At 45.9% G+C, this 20,519-nt stretch overlaps 1 protein-coding gene across 2 annotated transcripts; it reads right to left on the bottom strand.

The window, feature by feature from the left end:
• Positions 1-312: 312 nt before the first annotated feature.
• On the bottom strand, positions 313-12,556 carry PYCR1 (pyrroline-5-carboxylate reductase 1). 2 transcript variants are annotated; one of them, XM_020814381.3, is made up of 8 exons: positions 12,449-12,556; positions 11,967-12,071; positions 8,922-8,992; positions 6,103-6,282; positions 3,458-3,679; positions 2,796-2,888; positions 1,665-1,828; positions 313-1,571 (listed from the first exon to the last, which is right to left on the bottom strand). In XM_020814381.3, exons 2-8 carry the CDS (start codon positions 12,031-12,033, stop codon positions 1,427-1,429), a joined length of 942 nt encoding a protein of 313 aa, XP_020670040.1. In that variant the 5' UTR covers positions 12,034-12,071; positions 12,449-12,556; the 3' UTR covers positions 313-1,426. The 2 variants fall into 2 exon arrangements, with proteins under 2 accessions (XP_020670040.1, XP_078240380.1); XM_078384254.1 differs by lacking the exon at positions 12,449-12,556 and adding an exon at positions 12,400-12,428.
• Positions 12,557-20,519: the final 7,963 nt, after the last annotated feature.

The following is a 20,519-nucleotide window of genomic DNA, read 5'->3' as shown; positions in this document are numbered from 1 at the left end:
TCTTGAGTTGGACTGGCCAGGGAAATTTTGTCACTGCCAATAGAGTCAAGCAAAGCAAAAACGAAAGTGTAAGTTGAACAACAGCCCTCTGCTTTGTGGCAAGGACTGAGAATGAAGGCAGAGATACTCAGAGCTTGGGATTAATTCATTGAAATTCACTTCATGACCTTTATGTAGTTTCTTTTAAATGTGAGGGTTTAAAAAGTCATTATTTTGAGTCATTAAAGCACAATAATAGCAATGCATTGAGTAACCATGATCATTTTCACATTGCTTTAATTGCATTACTTTGGAAATGATTTGAAGGTAAAATTTCCATTTTAGCCATTTTAATTGATTTTTAATTAAAAAGTAATGTGTTCATAACAATTAAGTTACCAGCTTAATTTGAGTCCTTGAAGCTTAATTTCAGCCAACCCCCATGACCAACAGTAATGACCTAATCCCCAATTTAACATTACCCTTAATGTTTCAAAACTCTGGCTGTTCCCAAAAGTCCAGAATGTGCCACACACACACACTGGACAGTAACCATTCAGTGACAAGAACAGAATACAGTGGTGCCCCGCATAGCAAGTTTAATCCGTTCCGGATTAACCGTCGCTATGGGGAAACATCGCTAAACAGAACGGAAAATGCCATTGGAACACATTAAACTTAGTTTAATGCGTTCCAATGGCTTCTGTACTCACCATTTAGCGAAGTTTCCCCCATCCGGCAGCCATTTTCGCGCCCTCAGTAACCGAGGGCAGGGCGCGAAAACGCTGCGCACTGCCATTTTGGGTCGCACGGTGGCCATTTTGGAGCCACCAATCAGCTGATTTCCCGACATCGCAATGCGAAGATCGGTAAGCGAAACGCTTACCGATCTTCGCAATGAGAGTTTTGCCCATTGGGGCTGCCAGTATGCCTTCGCATTAGCGATCCCAAAAAAGGGGTCGCTATGCGAATTCGTCGTTGTACAGTGCGCTCGTTATGCGAGGCACCACTGTACATGATAACTACCAGGATGCAAGGAACCTGCTTGGCCACTGATCTAAGAGCCATAAGAGAGCAACACTGCCTGGGACTACCTGGGTCTATATCCTTGCTTAATCCTGAAGCTTTCTGGACCAGTCATAGACTTCCAAGTTAATCAACCTTGCAAGTTTTTTGCAGGGATACAGGGCAGAATACCTCCTAAACAGTTCCGTTTAGAGGAGTCACCTAGCCAGCAGAATGGGTACCTCTCGGCTCATCCTCCTGGCCCCCAGAAATGCTGGTCTTCCTACAGTATTACTCTCCACTAATCAGATCTGGAAGCTAGCAGTCCCTTGTAGTCTTGAGTCCAGGACAGCCCCCCCTCCCACCCCCAAATGGCTTGAACTACAGATTTCCTTCCAAAAGAAAGAAAAGCAGTGGCCAGACAAGGCCAAGGCTTCCCTCCTTAGTTCTTCTTGCTTCCCGGGTTCTTGTTGTTGAATAAGCTGACCTTGCTGCCAGAGGAAGACTCCAGTTTCACTTTATCCAGTAGAGTCTTCTTGATGGCCGCTGGGGAGACTTTCTCCTGGTCAGCCAAGGACTGCAACTCTCTGTTGGGAAAGAGAATGTGCGTTCGCAGAAAAGACAGAAGCAGAGGTGCAGCGAGGAACAGGACTGCCTCTGATCTCTCCGTGTGTACGTACCTTGTCCTGATGCAAGATGCCTCCACGGCATTGATGAGCAGGGAGCGGAAGCCCCCACTCTCCAGAAAGTGCAGGGCATAGATGGTGGCACCCCCTGGTGAGCAAACGTTGTCCTTCAGTTGCCCAGGATGTTGCTCAGAATCCAGTAGCATCTTAGCAGCTCCCTGAGGAATTGGACAAAAGAGTAAAACAATTATTATTATTTTACTACACATTTAAAAAATTGTTAGTTACTTTTGTACAAAGATACCCGAGATTACAGAGACGGAAAGTGGAGGCACCCCATATCAGAGGTGCTTCCAGATGGAGAGGTCCAAGCAAGCACTGTACGAATTGTGAGTGAGCAACCTGTTAGCCCTCCAGATGCTGCTGGAAGTAAAAGTCCCAGCAGCTGTTGTTGGCAGAGTCTGGAGGTTTGGAGAGCTGGGGCTGAAAAACATTTGGAGAGCTACACTTGGCCCACCCTCTGCACTATGACAGTGCAAGGGCCTTGTGCACGTATTCAATATTTTCCTCTTTCATGTTTTTTTCCTGGAAAGAATAAATAGATGAAAGCAGCAGTTAAGAAGCAGGAGATGGTTACTGAGCAGAGAACAATACTATCTGGACCCCTGCCCCCAATAACATTTGGTGAATGAGGCAGGCTAACTGCAGGATCAAAGTCTCAACCACAAGCATCCCTTGTCCTTTCTTTAAAACTACAAGATGCTCTACAGACTGGGAAGAAGACCCATGTGACTGAATTCTCACCCACATGGACATTAACATCCACAAAGCTTCTGTTCTCTCTTGTTACATCAACAAATAACCTGCTGAGATAAGGAAGCTGTGTTGTGTGTGCATGGCACCTCCCTGCAATCCAGACATCCAGATGTATTGCAATAAATTAAATGATGATTTAGGCATGGATCCTGGAACACTATTTTTCAGGAGAATCGATACAATCATGTGCTGAAGCCATTTATCACAGAGCAGGAGGAAGATGCTCTAGGATTGGCTGCATTTTAGTCGACTCATTCTTAAAAACAACTTTCCGAGTTCTAGTTTGTTCAGACAGTAGTTTCAATCCAAAATGGAAAGACAGAACAGGTGTGGCTGGAAGAAGCCACCTCTGAAAGACAAGACACTCACCAGCAAAGCCTGGGCTCCCAGCCGGACCGCAAGCCTTCGAGGAAGGCCCATCTTGACCCCTCCATCTGCCAGGGCATCCAGGGCTGTGAAGGCCTAGGAGATCAAAGGAGTCCCAGAAAGGTAAGGCTAGGATCTGGGGGAGGAAAGGTCACCAGAAAAAGAAAAAAGAAATGCTTGGCCACATTTGTTCCTGGAACAGGTTATCCCTAACTGAGCCCCTCCAGTGAAGCCAAGGCAGGCACCAAGGGTGGGGTTGGGGGGTGGAGCCCCTGCCTTGCCTCTGAATGTTAGCTGTGCATCTGTGCTATGTCACCACCCAGTCCAAGGACAAACAACTTTTATTTGGGAGGCTGGTTCCAGCTAAACCTGGCCCTTGGACCACTGATGTTTGTTAAGATGTATGTATCCACCAGGCGCTCAAGGCCTCCCAAACCTCAGCTGTCTCTGTCCCTGGGCCATGAGCAGTTTAAGCAAGCCACCTAGAAGCTCGCAAAGACATGGCATGAAAGACATGGCACTATGAAGCACCTGTCTTCAACTACTACAGGCTCCTATGAAAAGGCAACATAATTTTGCTGGTCCTGTTCAAATATCCCCCTGGCCTAGTAAGTGACTTTTGCCTCACATAAGAAGAGGGAAAAAAAGGAAGGAACAGAACATACATAAGCAGGGCCACTGCCACTGAGCCCAGTGACAGCATCGATCAGGTCTTCTTCCACCTCTGTGCAGAAGCCCACGCTAGCCATCAGCTGCTCCAAGAGCTTTCCATCCTCCACCTCTGCATGGGTCCCCGTGGCATAGACAGTGGCCCCTTCCCGCACAATCACTGGGGTGTTCGTCATGCACCTGATCACTTTCGGGGTGGGGCAGAAGGCAGAGAGTTTCTTGACATGCAAAACAAGAGAGACAAGTGTGTGCATTTTGCTGACAAGTTTACACTCTCTTGGCAGAGAAAAATCCAACTCTGCATTTTCAAGGTTACAGATCTCAGAGAGAGGTTCTCGGGCTCATACCCTTGGATCCATGACAGGCTTCAGGCCTGCACAATCTACCATTCTGTTGTTGTTTGCTTATTTTTAAACTAAAATCCCCCAGGCCTGCCTATCAGAGCCCGCATGCAAAATAGTGATGAGGGCAGGTAGCCGCAGAGGAGAAATAAAGTACATAACAGGTTGTGTCCAAGCATAGGCTCAGCCTCGGAATTAGTAACTGGTACCAGAACAGAGTCCATGAGTCCTTTCACACAAACAACCCAGTCCTGTTTCCTTGTTAAATGTTCTTTTTCTACAATCTGGTGAGGGATGGATGAGAAGGGCAAAAGCTTATTAGTTGTCATCACTCCTAGGATGGCTAAGGATCTAAAAACCTTTGGAGATCTAGCACAAATCACCCTGAGATGCAGCTATAGATTTTAATCTCCTTCCAGCCCTCCCCTGCTTTGGACCTTCAAATGACCGTGTACGTAAAATCCATGAGGTGGGTCCTGCCACCATGATCCTTCTGTCATCTTTTCCATACATATATCCAGGCCCAGCACTTCGTAAACTCATGGCCCTCCAGATGTTGGTTCGGCCTCAGTCCCCAAGATCCTGGCCCGTGTTGGCTCAAGCAGATGGCAGCTTACCGACCAAGAACATCTGGAGGGCAAAAACCTTTTCTACTCACACCGGACACCTGAAGATCCTTACAGAAGGAAGGGGAACCATTTTTTGCTCAAAGGCCTAAAAATCAGCTCAGGCTCTTTATATTCTAAAAAATATATACAACTTGATAACCTCTTCTTCCCCACAATTTAAGAACATGCCCACAAGGTGGAGTGCTCAGTCTGGCCGAGCGATAAGCTTCTGTTGCCAATTGCGGGATGGAAGTCAACCTCTACAAACACTCCTAAGGCTAAGGCTCTGGCAAGAATCTCCATTGCTTACCTTTTTTTTTGTTTGTTTATTAAATCAGTGCCCAGAGCACCAAATAAAGGAGGATCCGAAGGCTTATTATCAAGAGTACGGGCAAATCAGTCAGCAATAAGCTATCCAGGAGCAGGTCTCCTTCATTTTAAGATCCTAAGAGCCAGCCTCTTTTGGACAGGCCAGGGGCCTGCAGTAAGACAGCACCATGTCACTGATTCCCTCAGGAGAGGCAGCCTGATTTCATATTCACATGCTTTGCATAAAGTTTTTTTCCTGACACAGGAGATCCCAGGCCAGAGCAAGCAAAATGCTGAGCAAGCCATTTCACCACATCATTTTCAGGAAGCAATTTCTGACCTGTCAAAATTATGACCAGCTATTTAATGTTCCAGCCAGATGGCCTAGACTTACAAACTCCAGGCTTTCTAAGTCATTAAATTGTACTTCGAAATCACTACAGAATGAAATACAGGGGATTGTTCTGATTAAGCCTCTTGACCTCATAACCACCATGGTAACGTTGCCTTCACACTCTCAATTTTCAACCAGGTGGGTTTAAGAAAATGAATGCAAGGTCTTAGCATTCAAGATGTAACAGCAACAGTTTTGTATGTGTACACTGAACTAGCCATGAACACTGAACTTCCCAGTGTAGGCAACTGAAAGCCGAATTTGATGTCTGAATGGGGCAGCAAGATTATTTTTTTCAAGCCCTGGCCCTAAATTGGGAAGATGTGGTAGGCTATCTTCCTCCGGTGGAAAAATGACATGGGTCAGTGTTGTTTAAATACAGAACTGTCCCAATCATCCATAAAGAGGAACTGGGACTGCAATGTCCTTGCTGATTTAGTTCCCCAAAACTTTTACCTCACAAGCACCTTCTCCTTGGTTAAGCTCTTTAATGAAAGCCAGTGTGGTGGAATGAACAGAGGGATGGACTAGGACTCAGGAGCTCAAAGTTCAAATCTCCACTCAGCCATGGAAAACCTCTTAGAAGGTGGTAATGGTAAAAACATAACTCACAAACTTTGAAAAGTCTACCAAGGTCTGCATAAATTGGATGCAACTTGATGGTACTTCACATACAAGCTCCTTCAGAGGAGTGATATTGGCCAGAAGAACACCTGGAGAGAAGGGCCTTGACCTTTCAAAGCTTGGAATTCTTACATTTTGGCTAGAGGATTTTGAAAGCTGAAGTCCAACTATTGGAAATTCTCAAGAAAGGCAGATCCCCATCCCTTCTTTCTACATGGCTGCAATACTTCCATTCTGGCAAGTGTGTGTAGAACAATCATATCTGTTTCTAGTCTGGCCTTCAGAGGAATCCAGTAGCCACCTACTGCTCACACTCCACGGCACCTGAAGAGACATGTTGGCATTCAGTGTTGTGAGACTCTCACCTTCTCAATGGAGCTGATAGTGACGCCAGCAGCACATGAGACCACAATATGCCGGTTCTCTATATCTTCACCAATTTCATCCAGGATGAAGGGAATTATGGGAGGTTTCACCGCCAGGAACAGGACATCACTGTTTTTAACCGTCTCTTTGTTGCTCATTGTGAAATTCACACCCATTTTCTGGAATGAAGAAGAGGAACAGCAAGCAGTGAAGCATCCTTCTTTCTTTATTTCAGCAACAACGAAAGTAAGAGAATTAGATTCTTGGGGACAGGCCAAGAGTTGGGCATGATCATGCTTACAAAGAATTACAAAACCAGGATGAACCCAACATTGCCAACAGCTATTAAAGTCAAGGGACTTTTTCTTTGCATAGTGAATGCAAAAGAGGGAGGCAGAGTTGAAAGTTAAACTCTTCTGCTCTTTGGTTGGTTCTGTTGATATGAACAGAAGTGTCCCGGTTGGCTTACAGAATATAAAAATGCTGGAAAGAGCTGAAGGCACCAAGAAAAAAGGAAGACCAAATTTGAGATGAATTGACTCCATAAAAACCAGTCTTGAGTTTTACAGGAGCTAAACAGGAAGGTTGATGACAGGACATTCCGGACAGCACTCATTCATAGGATCATCATAGGTTGGGGTCAGCCTGTTCTGACCAGAATTTATGGGGTCACACAGGTCCACCCCTGGAACCTAGAAACCAGCCCATGCCCACCAGCCCTTGACATCAGGCTCCTCAACCTCACCTGGCTTGCGCGGGTGACACGGGTAGAACTTGGTGGGAGTAGACATTCCGCCAAATATCGAGGCCCTAAACTGTTTAGGGCCTTATACGCGAGCATCAAAACTTTGAAGTCGATGCAGAACCGAATGGGCAACCAATACAATGCGGCTAGAATAGGAGAGATATGTTGGAATTTTCTCACTCCCAAGTCTGGCCGCCGCATTCTGCACCACCTGGAGTTTCCGCGTTAACCTCAAAGGCAGCCCCACGTAGAGCGCATTGCAGTGGTCTAATCTTGAGATTACAAGCGCATGTACCAAGGTAGTGAGTGCCCCCACATCAAGATAGGGTCGCAGCCGGGCTATCCGCCAGAGATGTGGACCATGGATGCCACCTGAGTCTCCATGGTGAGCGCCAGGTCCAGATGGATCCCCAGACTGCGTACCCCACTATTTGCAGCAAGGGTCACCCCCCCAAATGAGAGGGAGTCACCCAGCCTGCCAATGGTGGGAGCACCCACCCTCAGCACCTCCGTCTTGTCCGGGTTCAGCCTTAGCCCATTTTCCTGCATCCATTGCAGTACGGTCCCCAGGCAGCGCTGGAGGGACAGGACGGCATCACCTGCAGTTGGTGAAAAGGAGATGTAGAGCTGGGTGTCATCAGCATACTGGTGACACAAGGCCCCACACCCCCTGATAACCCCACCCAGCGGCCTCATATAGATATTAAACAGCATTGGAAAGATAATCGACCCCTGTGGGACCCCACAATTGAGACTCCACAGGGCCGAGACATTCTCCCCAAGCTGTACTCTCTGGGGACGGTCTTCCAAGAAGGAACGGAGCCAGGCAAGCGCCAGGCCACCAATTCCCAGCTCAGAGAGCCTCCCCAGGAGGATACCGTGGTCGACGGTATCAAAGGCCGCTGAAATGTCGAGGAGGACCAACAGAAACATTTTACCCGTCAGCCTCCCTCAACAGGTCATCGTACAGGGCGACCAATGCCATCTCTATACCGTGGCGCGGCCTGAAGCCCGACTGAAACGGATCCAGGGCATCTGTTTCATCCAAGAGAGCCTGAAGCTGATCAGCCACCACTCTCTCCACCACTTTGCTAATGAAAGAAACATTGGCGATGGGCCTATAATTGCCAATTTTGTCCACCGCCAAACTAGGTTTCTTTCTAATGGGCCTAATGAGTGTTTCCTTGAGAGGGCAGGAGGAACCCTGCCCTCAAGGAAAGACCCATTAATTACTGCCGTAAGTATTTTATAGAGAGCAGCAGAAAAGAAACTAAATGTAAATAAATGTTTTATAAGTTCGGCTATTTCATCATCTCCATCCTCTTAGAACGGCAGAGCTGGAAGGAACCCTGCAGATCATGGAGTCCAGCCCCTGCCAAGGAAGCACAGTGAGAAATTGGACTCCCAGCCTCTGGCTCCACAGCCAGAGGCTGCCCTAACCCACTGAGCTATCCAGCAGTTCCTAACAAGGTTCTAGGTAGATGGGTTAACCCAAGTAGTTTCTATGGGCCAGGTACTCATTGTCCCCATAAACCATTTGGAACTGTATGTCACATAGAGCCGTTTCCTAGATATAAAAAGGCAGCCCTTTTAAAAAGCCAGAAGTGCCTCCTTGCACAGGAGCAATTAAGGCTGAAACAGTCAGGAATGTAATTTTGTTCAGCCCACCAATAGCTTTCCTCCCATGTGGCTTCAAACAGGAGTTCTCCAAGGACAGCATGCATTTGAAGCCACACTTGGTGGAGGTGCAAATTTAGGCAGCCTGTCAGAAAAATATTACAGGACATAATTCTCCTAGTTTTCACTAACATATTCCAGGCTTGCTTTTGAAGCTAAAAACAAAAGCCACCAGGCTACAGTTACAGGCATCTATATGTAACAACATGCAGCTGAGCTTCCACTTTGCGATGACATAGTAGCAAAGAGCACACAGGCTAGGACATTCCACCTCTGAAAAGAGGAGAGTCTGACAAAGTAACACAGTGCATGGTATAAAGAAACAGGGCAGGATTTATGTCACATTTTTGTGAATACAAAAGAGCTATTTTGTATTTGTCAGGCCCCCAAACCTACCCTCAGGCCTGCTACTGTTGGGAGGTCAGTGTCTGGTGAACTTGCTGTTATCTTGTGAGCAGCCAAGATCCCTAGAAAGAGAAAAATCTTCCTTGTTAGTTTTTCACAGCCTCTTGCCCACCGCTAAGCCACATCATTTAGCACAGAGTTATTACTTCTGTCCTCTGTGCAAACTTCCTGTTTGCCTGCCAGTGCGATCCTCCTGTCCTTTCACATTAGGCAACCCAGGGTGCGGTTACACATTGAAATTCTCCTGATTTGCACTGGATTTAGCACACTTGAAATCCATTTTAAAATATCCATTTACCTGACATACAGTTAAGCATTCATTTGTTTTTGGCCAGGAAGTGTTTTTTGTTTGTTTGTTTGGAAAGGTTTGCTTTTTATATAAAAACACCCACTAGTGGTTTGTTTTCTCATGAGAAGAGAAGACTCCCTGGAAAAGACCCTGATGTTGGGAAAGTGTGAAGGCAAGAGGAGAAGGGGACAACCGAGGATGAGGTGGATGGACAGGTCACCGAAGCGACCAACGTGAATTTGACCCAACTCTGGGAGGCAGTGGAAGACAGGAGGGCCTGGCGTGCTCTGGTCCATGGGGTCACGAAGAGTCGGACACAGCTGAACGATGAGACAACAAAGTGGCTTGTTTGTTTTAACTCGATTATGAACCCATTTTAGTTTCAATCATTTTTGTATGTTTGCTTGCCTGTGTTGGAGCAAATTGTGTCTGTGGAGTTTGTCAAGTGTCAGATTGGATGCCAGAATCATGGGTCTCTATGCTCTAGTAACCTTGCAGAATGTCATCTGTTATATACTGTATTTTTTCCTCTATCTGTAACACCAGTCTAGCGCTAGCCAGTTTCAAAAGGAACCTGGAAAAATCACTTTAACCCCTTCTGACCTACTTGCTCTTTTTCTCTTCCTCCAGGGCAGTGGAGTGGCTGGGGTGGCTAGCTTTTGTCTGAGGAAGATGGGAGAAGAATGGTGCAGAGGGGTAACCTTGCAATCTGGTTGGTTACATTTTTTAAAAAAAATTGTAACACTGATCGAGCCCTTTACAATTTTGGGGAAAAAAATCATCACACCACAGCAGAAAAACATGGCTTTTGTTCTGCCAGCCATGTTACTTCAACATGGGGAGTGAGTTGGCAATGGAAATGAGTGGCTGTCAGAGGCAGCCAGAGTGCGGATGGGTGGGCCCAGGACAAAAATCTCAAAATCTGTTCCAGAGCAATGTACTAGCAACCAAAGCATCTTCCCGTAGCTATAGCAACATAGGGTTTTATTTTAGTTTTTTGGTGCAGACATTTCTATCCAAGAATGCATAGCCTCGGGAGGGTGAAAAACAGGAAAGTGGAGTCCGCACGATATCAATTTTAAAACTATCTTTTAAAGCCCATTGGGCCCCCTACACATCTTAGGCCCAGATTAAAAGTTGTCCCAAGAGGATTCGCACACTGACTCAAAAGCTATGTGACTACCATGTGAATTTATATCAATTTCAAAAACCTCAATCCAGCTCCTGATTTGTTTCAAAGGATAACCATGCTGCCAGCTAGGATGTTCCTTCACCTCCACCATCACAGAAGGAGGATGGAAAACCATAATGCAGCTGAAGACCCATTATTTACTTGCCTGCCCAATATATAAAGACCTAAGAGTAATTCTGTTTAAGGAGTTAGGTATCACATTGAATAGATCTGGTGCATATCTGATAAATTTCCTATGGGGGATAATGCACCATATATTTCTGAAAAGGTAGCTGCTTTTGCTTTTAGAGTAACAGTTTTAAGGAGGAAGTTTTGTACAGTGGACCCTTGACTTACAGACGGCTTGACTTACAGACTTTTTGAGTTACAGACTTCTCTGGCCGCAAAATTTAGGTTTGACTTGCAGCCTGAGAATTGACTTACAGACCAGAAAAAAACCAAAATGGAACAAAAACGGCCTGTTACGGGATTAATGGGTTTTCAATGCACTGTAGGTCAATGGAGACTTGACTTACAGACTTTTTGACTTGAGAACTGCCTTCCAATACGGATTAAGTTCTCAAGTCAAGACCCCACTGTAATGATTACGATCAGGTTTTATCTGTTCTGCCCATGAAAATGCTGATTTGAGATGGTTTTAGTTGAGTAATATAGTCGTTATAGTATTCAAACGTCTTTTGTAATGGCTAAACAAATGAACTTGTAACTAACAATTCCTCCACCTGAAGAATCAGCACAGATCAAAGGAGGTGCATACAAACAGGCAGATGCCTGGGGGAATCTGCAGATGGAATGATCACATGGAATTCCCACCCTTGAGTTTTTTCCTTCCCAGAACTGTGGGAAAAACCAAGTTCTCTTTTGCAACAACGTATGCAGTTTTTTCTGAGCAGTCTGGTTTACAGTCTGATTGTACTTCATTTCTACTGAAGTTTCACAAAGGAAACTTCCAGGAATTTTCTTCATTATGCTAACTGCATGCTAATTAAAAACATCAATATCAGGAGTGAGTCTAAGGTATTTTACGGCACGCAATGGTTCCTGCCACCTGGGCATCTAAATGAAAGAAGGAGCTCAAATACAAGTAATGAAGACAGCATATACCACCTGTACTAATTTCTCTCTAATTATCATTGCTGCAACATTGCAGATGTCTTACTGTAGAACTAGTTATTCTGGAGTGGGTAGCTTTTGATTAAGACAGAAAAAATGGGTTGAATTTCAACAGAAGTCAGGTTAACACACACAAATCAAATGTAAAATTACCTTTCAACCTATACTCTACTTTTGTAGGATACTGACAAACTTATGTTTTGAATATAGCATGCTTACATGCGCATACACACATCACATAGACGAGGCATGTCATCTGAAAGTGAAATGCATGTGGGCACAAGGCAGGATGAAGAATTTAAGATAACCTGTGATTAGCTAGATTTACATGGTACTGTAGTATAAAGTTACAGCACTAAAGAAAACTCTGGCATCTGCTACAACGCCACTGGGGCAGGTCAACTCTGGTATCGGGGCCTGTGGCACACTGGCACCTGCCTACCTGCTGCAGTGAAACCCCTGGCCAGGGAAAAGGCAAGCTGCCCGGCGCCAATGAAGCCCACACTCATGGTTATCAACAGTTGTGAAGAAGTGGCCAAATGCGTTCCTGGGAGAGAAGAAGAAGAAGAAGAAGAGGCAACAAATGAGATGTCCCGCTGTTCGCAACGCCACCCATCTTCTGACCCTGGTTGGATCCAACAGGGCCGAAGTCCTGGGGCCAAGTCCAGGGCATCCCTCTCCTAGCCGCCGGGACCTCCGGTTCGCTCGCCCGCCTTCAACTTGCCATCTCAGCCTGCGCCTCCCTCCCAGCCCCCCTTTTACCAATCCCATTCCCCATCACTTCTTCCAGGCTTTCCCTCCCAGGCATCCCTCTCCGCATCCCTCTAGAGTAGACTCTCATCTCTCCTTCGCCCTCCGCGCTCTCCTCGTCTTGCCTCCAGCCCCGCCCTTCCTTGGGACCAAATCGATCTCCAAAGCACAAACCTGGCAGCGCCCACGTGGCTTATCCGCCGGAGCTACAAAGAGTGAAGGGGGGCCCCCGTGGCAAAGCGGCAGAGAGAGATAACGTCTCACCCAATCAGAGAAAAGGGGGTGTGGCCTGTCCATGATCTCTCCCAATCAGATACCATGGAGAAGGTCTATGGGCGCAACCTTTGTTTGCGGTTGCATCATTCGATGCCTGAACGGAGGCCGGGAGGGCTTATTTAGCGCTTGACGTTCCCGCAGGTGGTAGTTGGACTGCCGTAACCTGAGCGTATATAACACCATGATGTAGAGCTGTGGCCACGCTGCCTCCTGGGAATTGTAGTCTTGAGAAAGCAACTGCTGATCGCTCGAAATAGCTGAGCGGTGGGGCGTGGCCGGGCCCTCCTCTCCTATTAGGCAAAAAGAGTTAGTCCTTGCCTGTCGTGGATTGATAACTGGGGGAGGAGATCAGGGGGTGCTTTCTGGGACCAGCAGTGGTACTGGCGGTGGCGCTTTACCCTGCCGAGTCCACGATTTATTCTGAATTATTTGCAATACTGGCGGAGGAGGAGGGAGGTTATGGGAAGCGGGGCAGGAGGAGGGAGAAGCAAAGCACACACAGTGGTTTACAAAATTCTTCCACTGTCCTTTCGCCCGTGCATTGATGTTGGACCTCACTCAGCATGAGTGGACAGCGCTAGCTGTGGTTCATAAATGCAGCAGAGCTATAGCAAAAGCAGTAGGAATCCTGAAAGTTGTTCCAGGAACAAATTTCTCAATTTGATTATTTTGCACTTTTTCTGTTGTCAGCACTGTAGATAGGTGATGCAGTTTCTTTTGATTTTTATGTAATTTTAATAAGGTCTTTCTTTCTCTACTGCCTTGAAATAGCACTGTGTGCATAAATGCATAATATGTAATTCCATAATTTAAAAAAATCAATTAAAACATTGGTCCTTTCTGCACCTGGACCCTTTAACACTGGACATAGATGTATAAGAAGGGAGCAAGTACCAAAGAAAAAGTACCGCTCTGTAAGGAAGACTCAACATTCCTTAGAGATAAGCTGCTCTGCGCATGGGAAACTAACTGCTTTGCTGAGATGCGAAAAATTGTCACTAGTGCACATAGTCCTCAAGGACTAATGAACTGCTGCATACTTTTCTTTCCTTTTTCGAACTGTATAAAAACTAACCCTGTTGATCTTCGGGGTCCCCATCCTGCTGGGCACCTGAGTGCGCACTTGTTTAATCTGAATAAACATGTTGCCCTTTCCTCCAAGAAGCTGTCCACTATTGCTTGGGCCTTAGCTTAAGAAAATTAGCTGAGACACCGAGCTCTGGGAGTAACAGGTGGACAACCGTGACTCCATGCAACACTTTGTAGAATAATGGTAAGAATCCTGTTTGCAGTATAGTCCTGTACAGTATTTGTGCAAACATTTTCCCTTCCCTGAAAGCTCCTCTCTTCACATGTCCAGTCTTGCAGTGGCTGCAGAATTGGGCCCATTTCTAATTGTCAAATATTTGTGTGAAAAAACTGGCAAGAGGGACAAAATGGTTGCATGATCCCTCTTAATTGCTAAGGGCACAATTGTTCTGCAGTCTAGCTCTTGTTATTCTGTTTTAGTTCCACAAAACATATTCCCCAACAGAGACAAACAAGTGCTACAGTTTTCATAGATGTCCTAAGTTTTTTTAAAAAAAGACATTTTATGTATTTTTTAAAAATTCTGTATATTTACTAGTATTAATTTGTTGAATTTATACACACCATATGTCCCATTTTTCTCTATGAGCTCAAGGTGGCTGTCGTCCTGCTCACTTTGTCCTTGGAAGAACTCTGTGGTCAAATTACGAAAGAGAGACTAGCCAAAGTCCACCCAGTATTTTCATGGCTCAGTATGAACTAGAACCCACATCTCTCAAGCTTTCCTCCATTGCTCTGACCACAACACCATAATGGCACTTGATGCACTTTATAACAAAAATAAAATGAAACTAAATGAAAATATAAACATTAGGAAAAAGGCAACTGCGAGTTGTTAAAATGTAAGGGTGAAAGGAGCCAATTGTTGCAAGAAATTTAGTGACAGAGAGGTAAGCAGATTTATAATGTATTTGTCACCTTGGACTGTAGGAGCCTCCTGATGCAGTGGTTAAACTGCTGTACTGCAGCCAAAACTGTGCTCACACCCTGGGGTTCAATCCCAGGTAGCCAACTCAAAGTTGACTCAGCCTTTTGACTTAGCCTTTTCTCCTTCCAAGTAAAATGAGTACCCAGCTGGGGGGGGGGGCAACGTATAGCCTGCATAATTAACTTATAAACCTCTCAAAGAGTGCTAAGTGCTATGGGGTGGTATATAAGCAGCATGCTTTCCTTTTCTTTTTTAGGATTAAAACAAAAGAAAAAAGCAAACTCAGGCTGTGACTACAAGATTGAATGCTGCAGGGTTTGCTATGCTTATAGTACGGGTCAATTCAAAGTATTTTGTTCTAATCACATAATGCAAAGGCTGATTTGAATTGGTCCAACCCTTTTTGCTCCCAACACAGTTTTTTTTTCTGCCTCAGAGGTTTCTACTTTTTTTAAGTGGGAACTATTTGAATGGACTTTTTCCCATGTGATCAGTAAATTTTGTTCTTTTAAAAACAGGGAACACGTCTGAGGGTAGGTGTTTTGGTGATCTAGGCAATTGGGATTTGATGTTCAGGACCATGGGAACACCTGCACCCATGTTTTTCCTCAGATTGTCCTCTAATTTTTTCCCCATTTATATATTATTGTCTATATGTGTATGTGTATGCATATGATATTAGCACTAGACCACCTTATCACTTGTGTTAAAGTACTAATTTAATGCTAGAGCACCACTGGATGAGAAAAAAAAGTAAAGAGCTACATATAAAACAGAAACAACCCAGAAAAAAGGTATTCCTGTGATATGTGTTATTTCTGTACATGTTAAAAAGAACTTTGGAATGCTGCCACCTTTTGCAGAACACTGTACAGTCCTTTCAAAACCAAGCTGTTTGACAATGAAGAACCATAAAAGGATCAGCAGAGGTGCGACTAGAGAAAAGAATGAAAGAAGGGGAGCTGTGGGCTGAAATATAAATCACATCCCATCAAGTGTGAACCCTGACACCCCCCCAACCAATCTGCAGACCCTGTGTGATCACTGACTGTGAATTCAGTTGTAATACAGGCCGTGAATCAAATTACATTAGAGAAGAGCTGAAGGGGAGCTGTTGAAAAGCAGCTTGAATTAGTCAAGAGCATTTTGATGCTTGGCATACGAAAGTCTGGAGCTGCCCTAGCTTGAAAGTGTGGGAAACTGCTGTGCTTTTGTTTCTGTTTTACATTCACTGGTGAGAGCTGTTGAGGCAAAAGAGAGGATATAAATCCCTGAAATTAACATACACCTTGACTAAGCAAGTAATTTTTTAAACGGGGGTACAAGAAAAATAGTGAAGTGTAACAGTTTAGCATCATGATAATCTGGATCTTTCAGAGTGCCAAAGTGAGTGAGTGACAGCAAATTACACCTTGCGGGGGGGGGGGGGAACCTGTGTCTTAAAATCCTGGTTTGTTAAAAACTGTGATGCAAAGCTTGTCCAGTCCACACCTTCCACTACCTGGTTTGGGTTGCCACCAAACAAAGCCCCTCAAACCCTTTCACTAAATTTAGGGTTCCCATTTAACTTATAATAGGGGTTGTTTTGGTGGCACAACCTTGAATATGTATTCCACTATTGGCTTGTGATACAGGTGTTGTAACATGTTGTGACTGCTATTATCAAACATAATAGGATTTGTAAACCAATAAGAAAAACATATTTTTAAAATACAAAATAATATGAAAGTTCAGTATTATAAGCTGTCAGTTTTTTTATTATACAGCTGAAACCTCATTTACTTTTTCTTTTCTTTATTTTTAGTTGAAAGTTATATGTGAGTGTATTTGTTTATAAACTTACTCTGGTTAAAAAAAATTAAGGCAAAAACCAAAACATTTTGCTTTAATACTTCTGGCTGTTAGTAATTTTTGTTAGTGTATGATTATTTTTGTGATTAACAGCATATTTCAAAGGGATCCAGAAAAGCCTGATTGAAGTGCTGTTTAGTTCTCATTACCTATGTATGTGTGTGGATGCTTGCTTTTACATAAGTTCCAATGAAAACACATTATATTTTCTCAACTTTTTAATAACTGATGCAGCACATTTTCATTGCTCAAATAGAGGTGCTCCTCCTTCCTGTGCTCCTCCACTGTGGAGCAGAGCAAGTGCTTAATTAGGAATGAAACAACCTGTCCGTGCAATGGCACAAACAACAGACTTAACATCCATGTACAGTAATTAGTCTCTGAAACACCGGTCTCCTTTTTCCCCTCCCTTCTTCCTATCAGGGTCCATGTTGTGCACAGTTACCTTCAACAGCATAGGCAAGGGCACCAGGACCCAGCAAACAGCACAGAGGCCAAGCCCAAACTCACACATGGACTAACTAGCCAGGATAGGAGCAGAAACCAGAGTACCGGGACTAGAAGCAGGCCACAGGAGTGGGAGCACCGAGCAGGAGTCAGGAATTCAGGGTCAGGAATACCAGCATTCAGAGCAGGAGCACGACCAAAGGCCTATATTGATGAGGCAGCTTCTGGGAGGGAGAGTCATTCCTTAAGTAGACCTTCCCTCCGGACTCCCAGGTAGACCTCATGACAGCCCTGGCAGGATTTGATCCTGCAATCACTAGGCTCTTCCTGGGACCAAGCTGGCCCTGATCCTGCAGCTGCCAGGGCAGTGGTGGAGGGGAAGCCCTGCTGCCACCCAGATCCTGACACTTCCATACCCTTTCTGACTTAACTGTTTCCAAAAGTTCATAACTGCCCTTAGGTAAAAGGTAAAGGTTCCCCTTCACAATTTTTGTCCAGTCGTGTTCGACTCTAGGGGGCGGTGCTCATACCCGTTTCCAAGCCATAGAGCCAGCGTTTTGTCTGAAGACAATCTTCCGTGGTCACATGGCCAGTGTGATTTAGACACGGAACGCCGTTACCTTCCCACCGAGGTGGTCCCTATTTATCTACTTGCATTTGCATGCTTTCGAACCACTAGGTTGGCGGGAGCTGGGACAAGCGACGGGAGCTCACTCCGTCGCGTGGATTCGATCTTACGACTGCTGGTCTTCTGACCCTGCAGTAAAGGCTTCTGCGGTTTAGCCCACAGCACCCACCACGTACCTTAGGCAGGTATATAAAACAGCATGTCAGCCAATCAGGACACACTCCTGTTCACACTGATTATGTCCTCCCTCCCAATTGATCTTAGCAGACTTCCTTGACACACATCCAGCGTATTCAAAGTCAGTTGAAACCCCGTCACTCATCATGCATATCATTACATAATGTATATGCCAGATACATACAAGGGAATAAAAAAATCAACTGCTTTGCTTAATTACAGCAATGCAATCTTTCTTCAAAACGTAGGTACACATTTTAGTCCCCTAGTGTCCCATTTTGTTGCAGGATCCCCACAGAACTAGACCTACAGTATCCCCAAGCAATGATCTGGCAGCGTGTTTGTACTATCAAAGTCTCCTCCCTGCCTCCCCCCGCCCCTGCATCCTGAGGATCCCAAATGCTTCCTAGGGCAAAAGGGGGAGACTACTGGGGAGACTTGGTATCTGAAAAGAGAAGATCAGAAACTTGTACAGGAATTTAAATTAAATGTTTCCAATGCCCAAGCCAGGTTATGCCAGCATAAAGTTATGCGACAGGATTTTCCCCACAATGTCAACTTTTAAGACAATGGACTTCTTTTGGGGATCAGCACTCACTTCAAGTATTTTGGTAGTGGACTGGTCAACTGATTGATTTATCAATTGATTTATTTAATCTCACTGACTCATGGTTAAAGATCTTTCAGGATATCGAAGGAAGTGAATGAATGACTCTAAATATTCTTACTGTTCAGGGAACAAGAGACAGATCTTCTCTCCACCACCATCCAGTCAGACTTGACATGTTAAATGTTTTTATTTTGTGCAGAAAACTGAGTGTAGTGGATACATCTTCCATAAGTGTGCTGCAGTGCTGACAGATCATGGTAGCTGTCAAAACAGTCTTACGTAGAAGCTTTTTACCACTGAATGTGGCAAGTGTGGAACTTAGTGGGTTAATACAAAGATAGATGAAAAGATGTGACTGAAACATTGCATCAAACACTATTGTAGCTCTGTGGTAATCAAGATGAACACGTAAGCATATGGTATTGCAAGTTGTATATTGTTCTTCTTACACTGGCGTTTTGGTACAGTGTATTTTGCTGTTAAGAGCCAGTGTGCTAAAATGCAGAGGTTGTCAACACCTGGCCTGTGGCCCAGTGCCAGTCTGTGGCACAGGGCCGGTCCGTGGCCTAAGCCGGACTAGGCCATGAAGTCAGACCTCCCCCCTACACGCATTCCCGTCTCCACAGCTGCTTTGCGCATGTGCGCACATGCCAGCGCTGGCATGAGCACTCCCCCACCCCTTCATGCATGCACCTGAGAGCATGCGCACCTGCACAAAGGGTTGGGCAGGCGGGCGGGCGGGTGCCCCTTTGCATGTGCAAAGGGGTGGGGGAGCACTCATGCCGGCACTGGCTGGCGGGCGATCCCCCACCGCTTCATGCATGCGCGCACACACACCCCACTTTCTTCGGAGGCTCAGTCAGTCCATGGTCCCAAAAAGTTTGGGGACCGCTGCTATAGTGGACAGAGTATTACTCTAGAACAGGGGTCAGGGAACTTTTTTATCTTTTACCCCCTAAAAAATTTATATATGCTGACATTACCCCCTTGATTTGAAAGTAAGGATCTCGGTCATGCATGTATCGGTCACATGTGGCCAGTCAAGCGCCACCGCCAAACCTTGCCACCTCCTCCTCTGCTGCCGCCTGGCGGGGCCGCGCTCAGTCCTTGGCCCCGCGGGGGCGGCTCCCTTTCTCCACTGGCAGGCGGCTCCTGGACGGCCATCGAAGAGCAGCAGGTAGCTCGCCCACCAAGGGCCACATCCCACTCCAGCACCGATGGCTGCTCACCAGGGTGGCCATGTCGGGCTTTGGCGTCAGGGCTCCCGCGGGCCTCGCCGTCGAAGCGCCACGACAGCTGCCGCATGGAGGGTGAGAGGCTCTGCCAGGCCTGCCCAGCTGTCTCGGTGGCGCCGCCGAAGGAAGCTGTGTGGCTGGGTGAGCACCGCTGCCACCCGATGGGCTCCTCCAGGAACGAGGACAGGGAGTGTGGTGTCATCGTCATCCCGGCACCGGGAGGCTGAGCCTGTGGCCCAGGCCATCGTCATGGCCGACTCCACCCCCCCTCCACCACAATCCACCTCTCCAGGCAGTGGAAGGGGAGGCTCCTCCTGGCTGAGGTGCTGAGGCCACTCGCCCCGGCCTCGCCCTCCGCCATGGCCGACCCCGCCAATGCCGCCTCGGCTACCATCCACTGCGAGCTGGGGCCCATCGCCGGCCACCATCCGCCGTGGCTTGGTTGCAACCAGGCCAGAGAAGGGAACGGGAAGGAGGTGATTGGGCAGCTGGGGATCCCCCTCCTGGCAGAAAAGGAGGAGGAGGGAAGGGGGTTAGGGTCGCGTCCTCATTACCCCCAGGATTTTCATTTTTACCCCATTTGGGGTAATTTTCCCTGACCACTGTGTTAGAACTCAGGAGGCCTAGGTGTAAATTCCTGTCAGCCATAGAAACTTAGTGGGAGATGGCACTCCTTTAACATCCTATGCATTTTAAAACTTCTGTTAGTTGTGTAAGTCATTAGCAACTTGATGGCACATGACAATTTTGCTGTTAGATGACACCTTGATAGAATTAAAATATTTGTACTCCACTTTTATTCTTCACTGCACAACCATTTAATTCAGAACTGCATCAAAACATCGCAAGATTAAATTGTATATTTGTGTGTGAGAAGAGCAGTCATTTGCAGTTGCATCTTATTAAACTTGTGACTGAGGACCTAAAATCCCAATATTGAAATCCACTTCTCAGAAATAAATATGTTGATAGAATCGGTTATCTGGGAAAATATGACTTTTTCA

The sequence above is a fragment of the Pogona vitticeps genome, chromosome 2 (assembly GCF_051106095.1).
Source record: "Pogona vitticeps strain Pit_001003342236 chromosome 2, PviZW2.1, whole genome shotgun sequence".
Taxonomy (NCBI): domain Eukaryota; kingdom Metazoa; phylum Chordata; class Lepidosauria; order Squamata; family Agamidae; genus Pogona; species Pogona vitticeps.
Note: the sequence above shows the minus strand (reverse complement) of the source record. Positions and strands in the feature narration are given on the sequence as shown.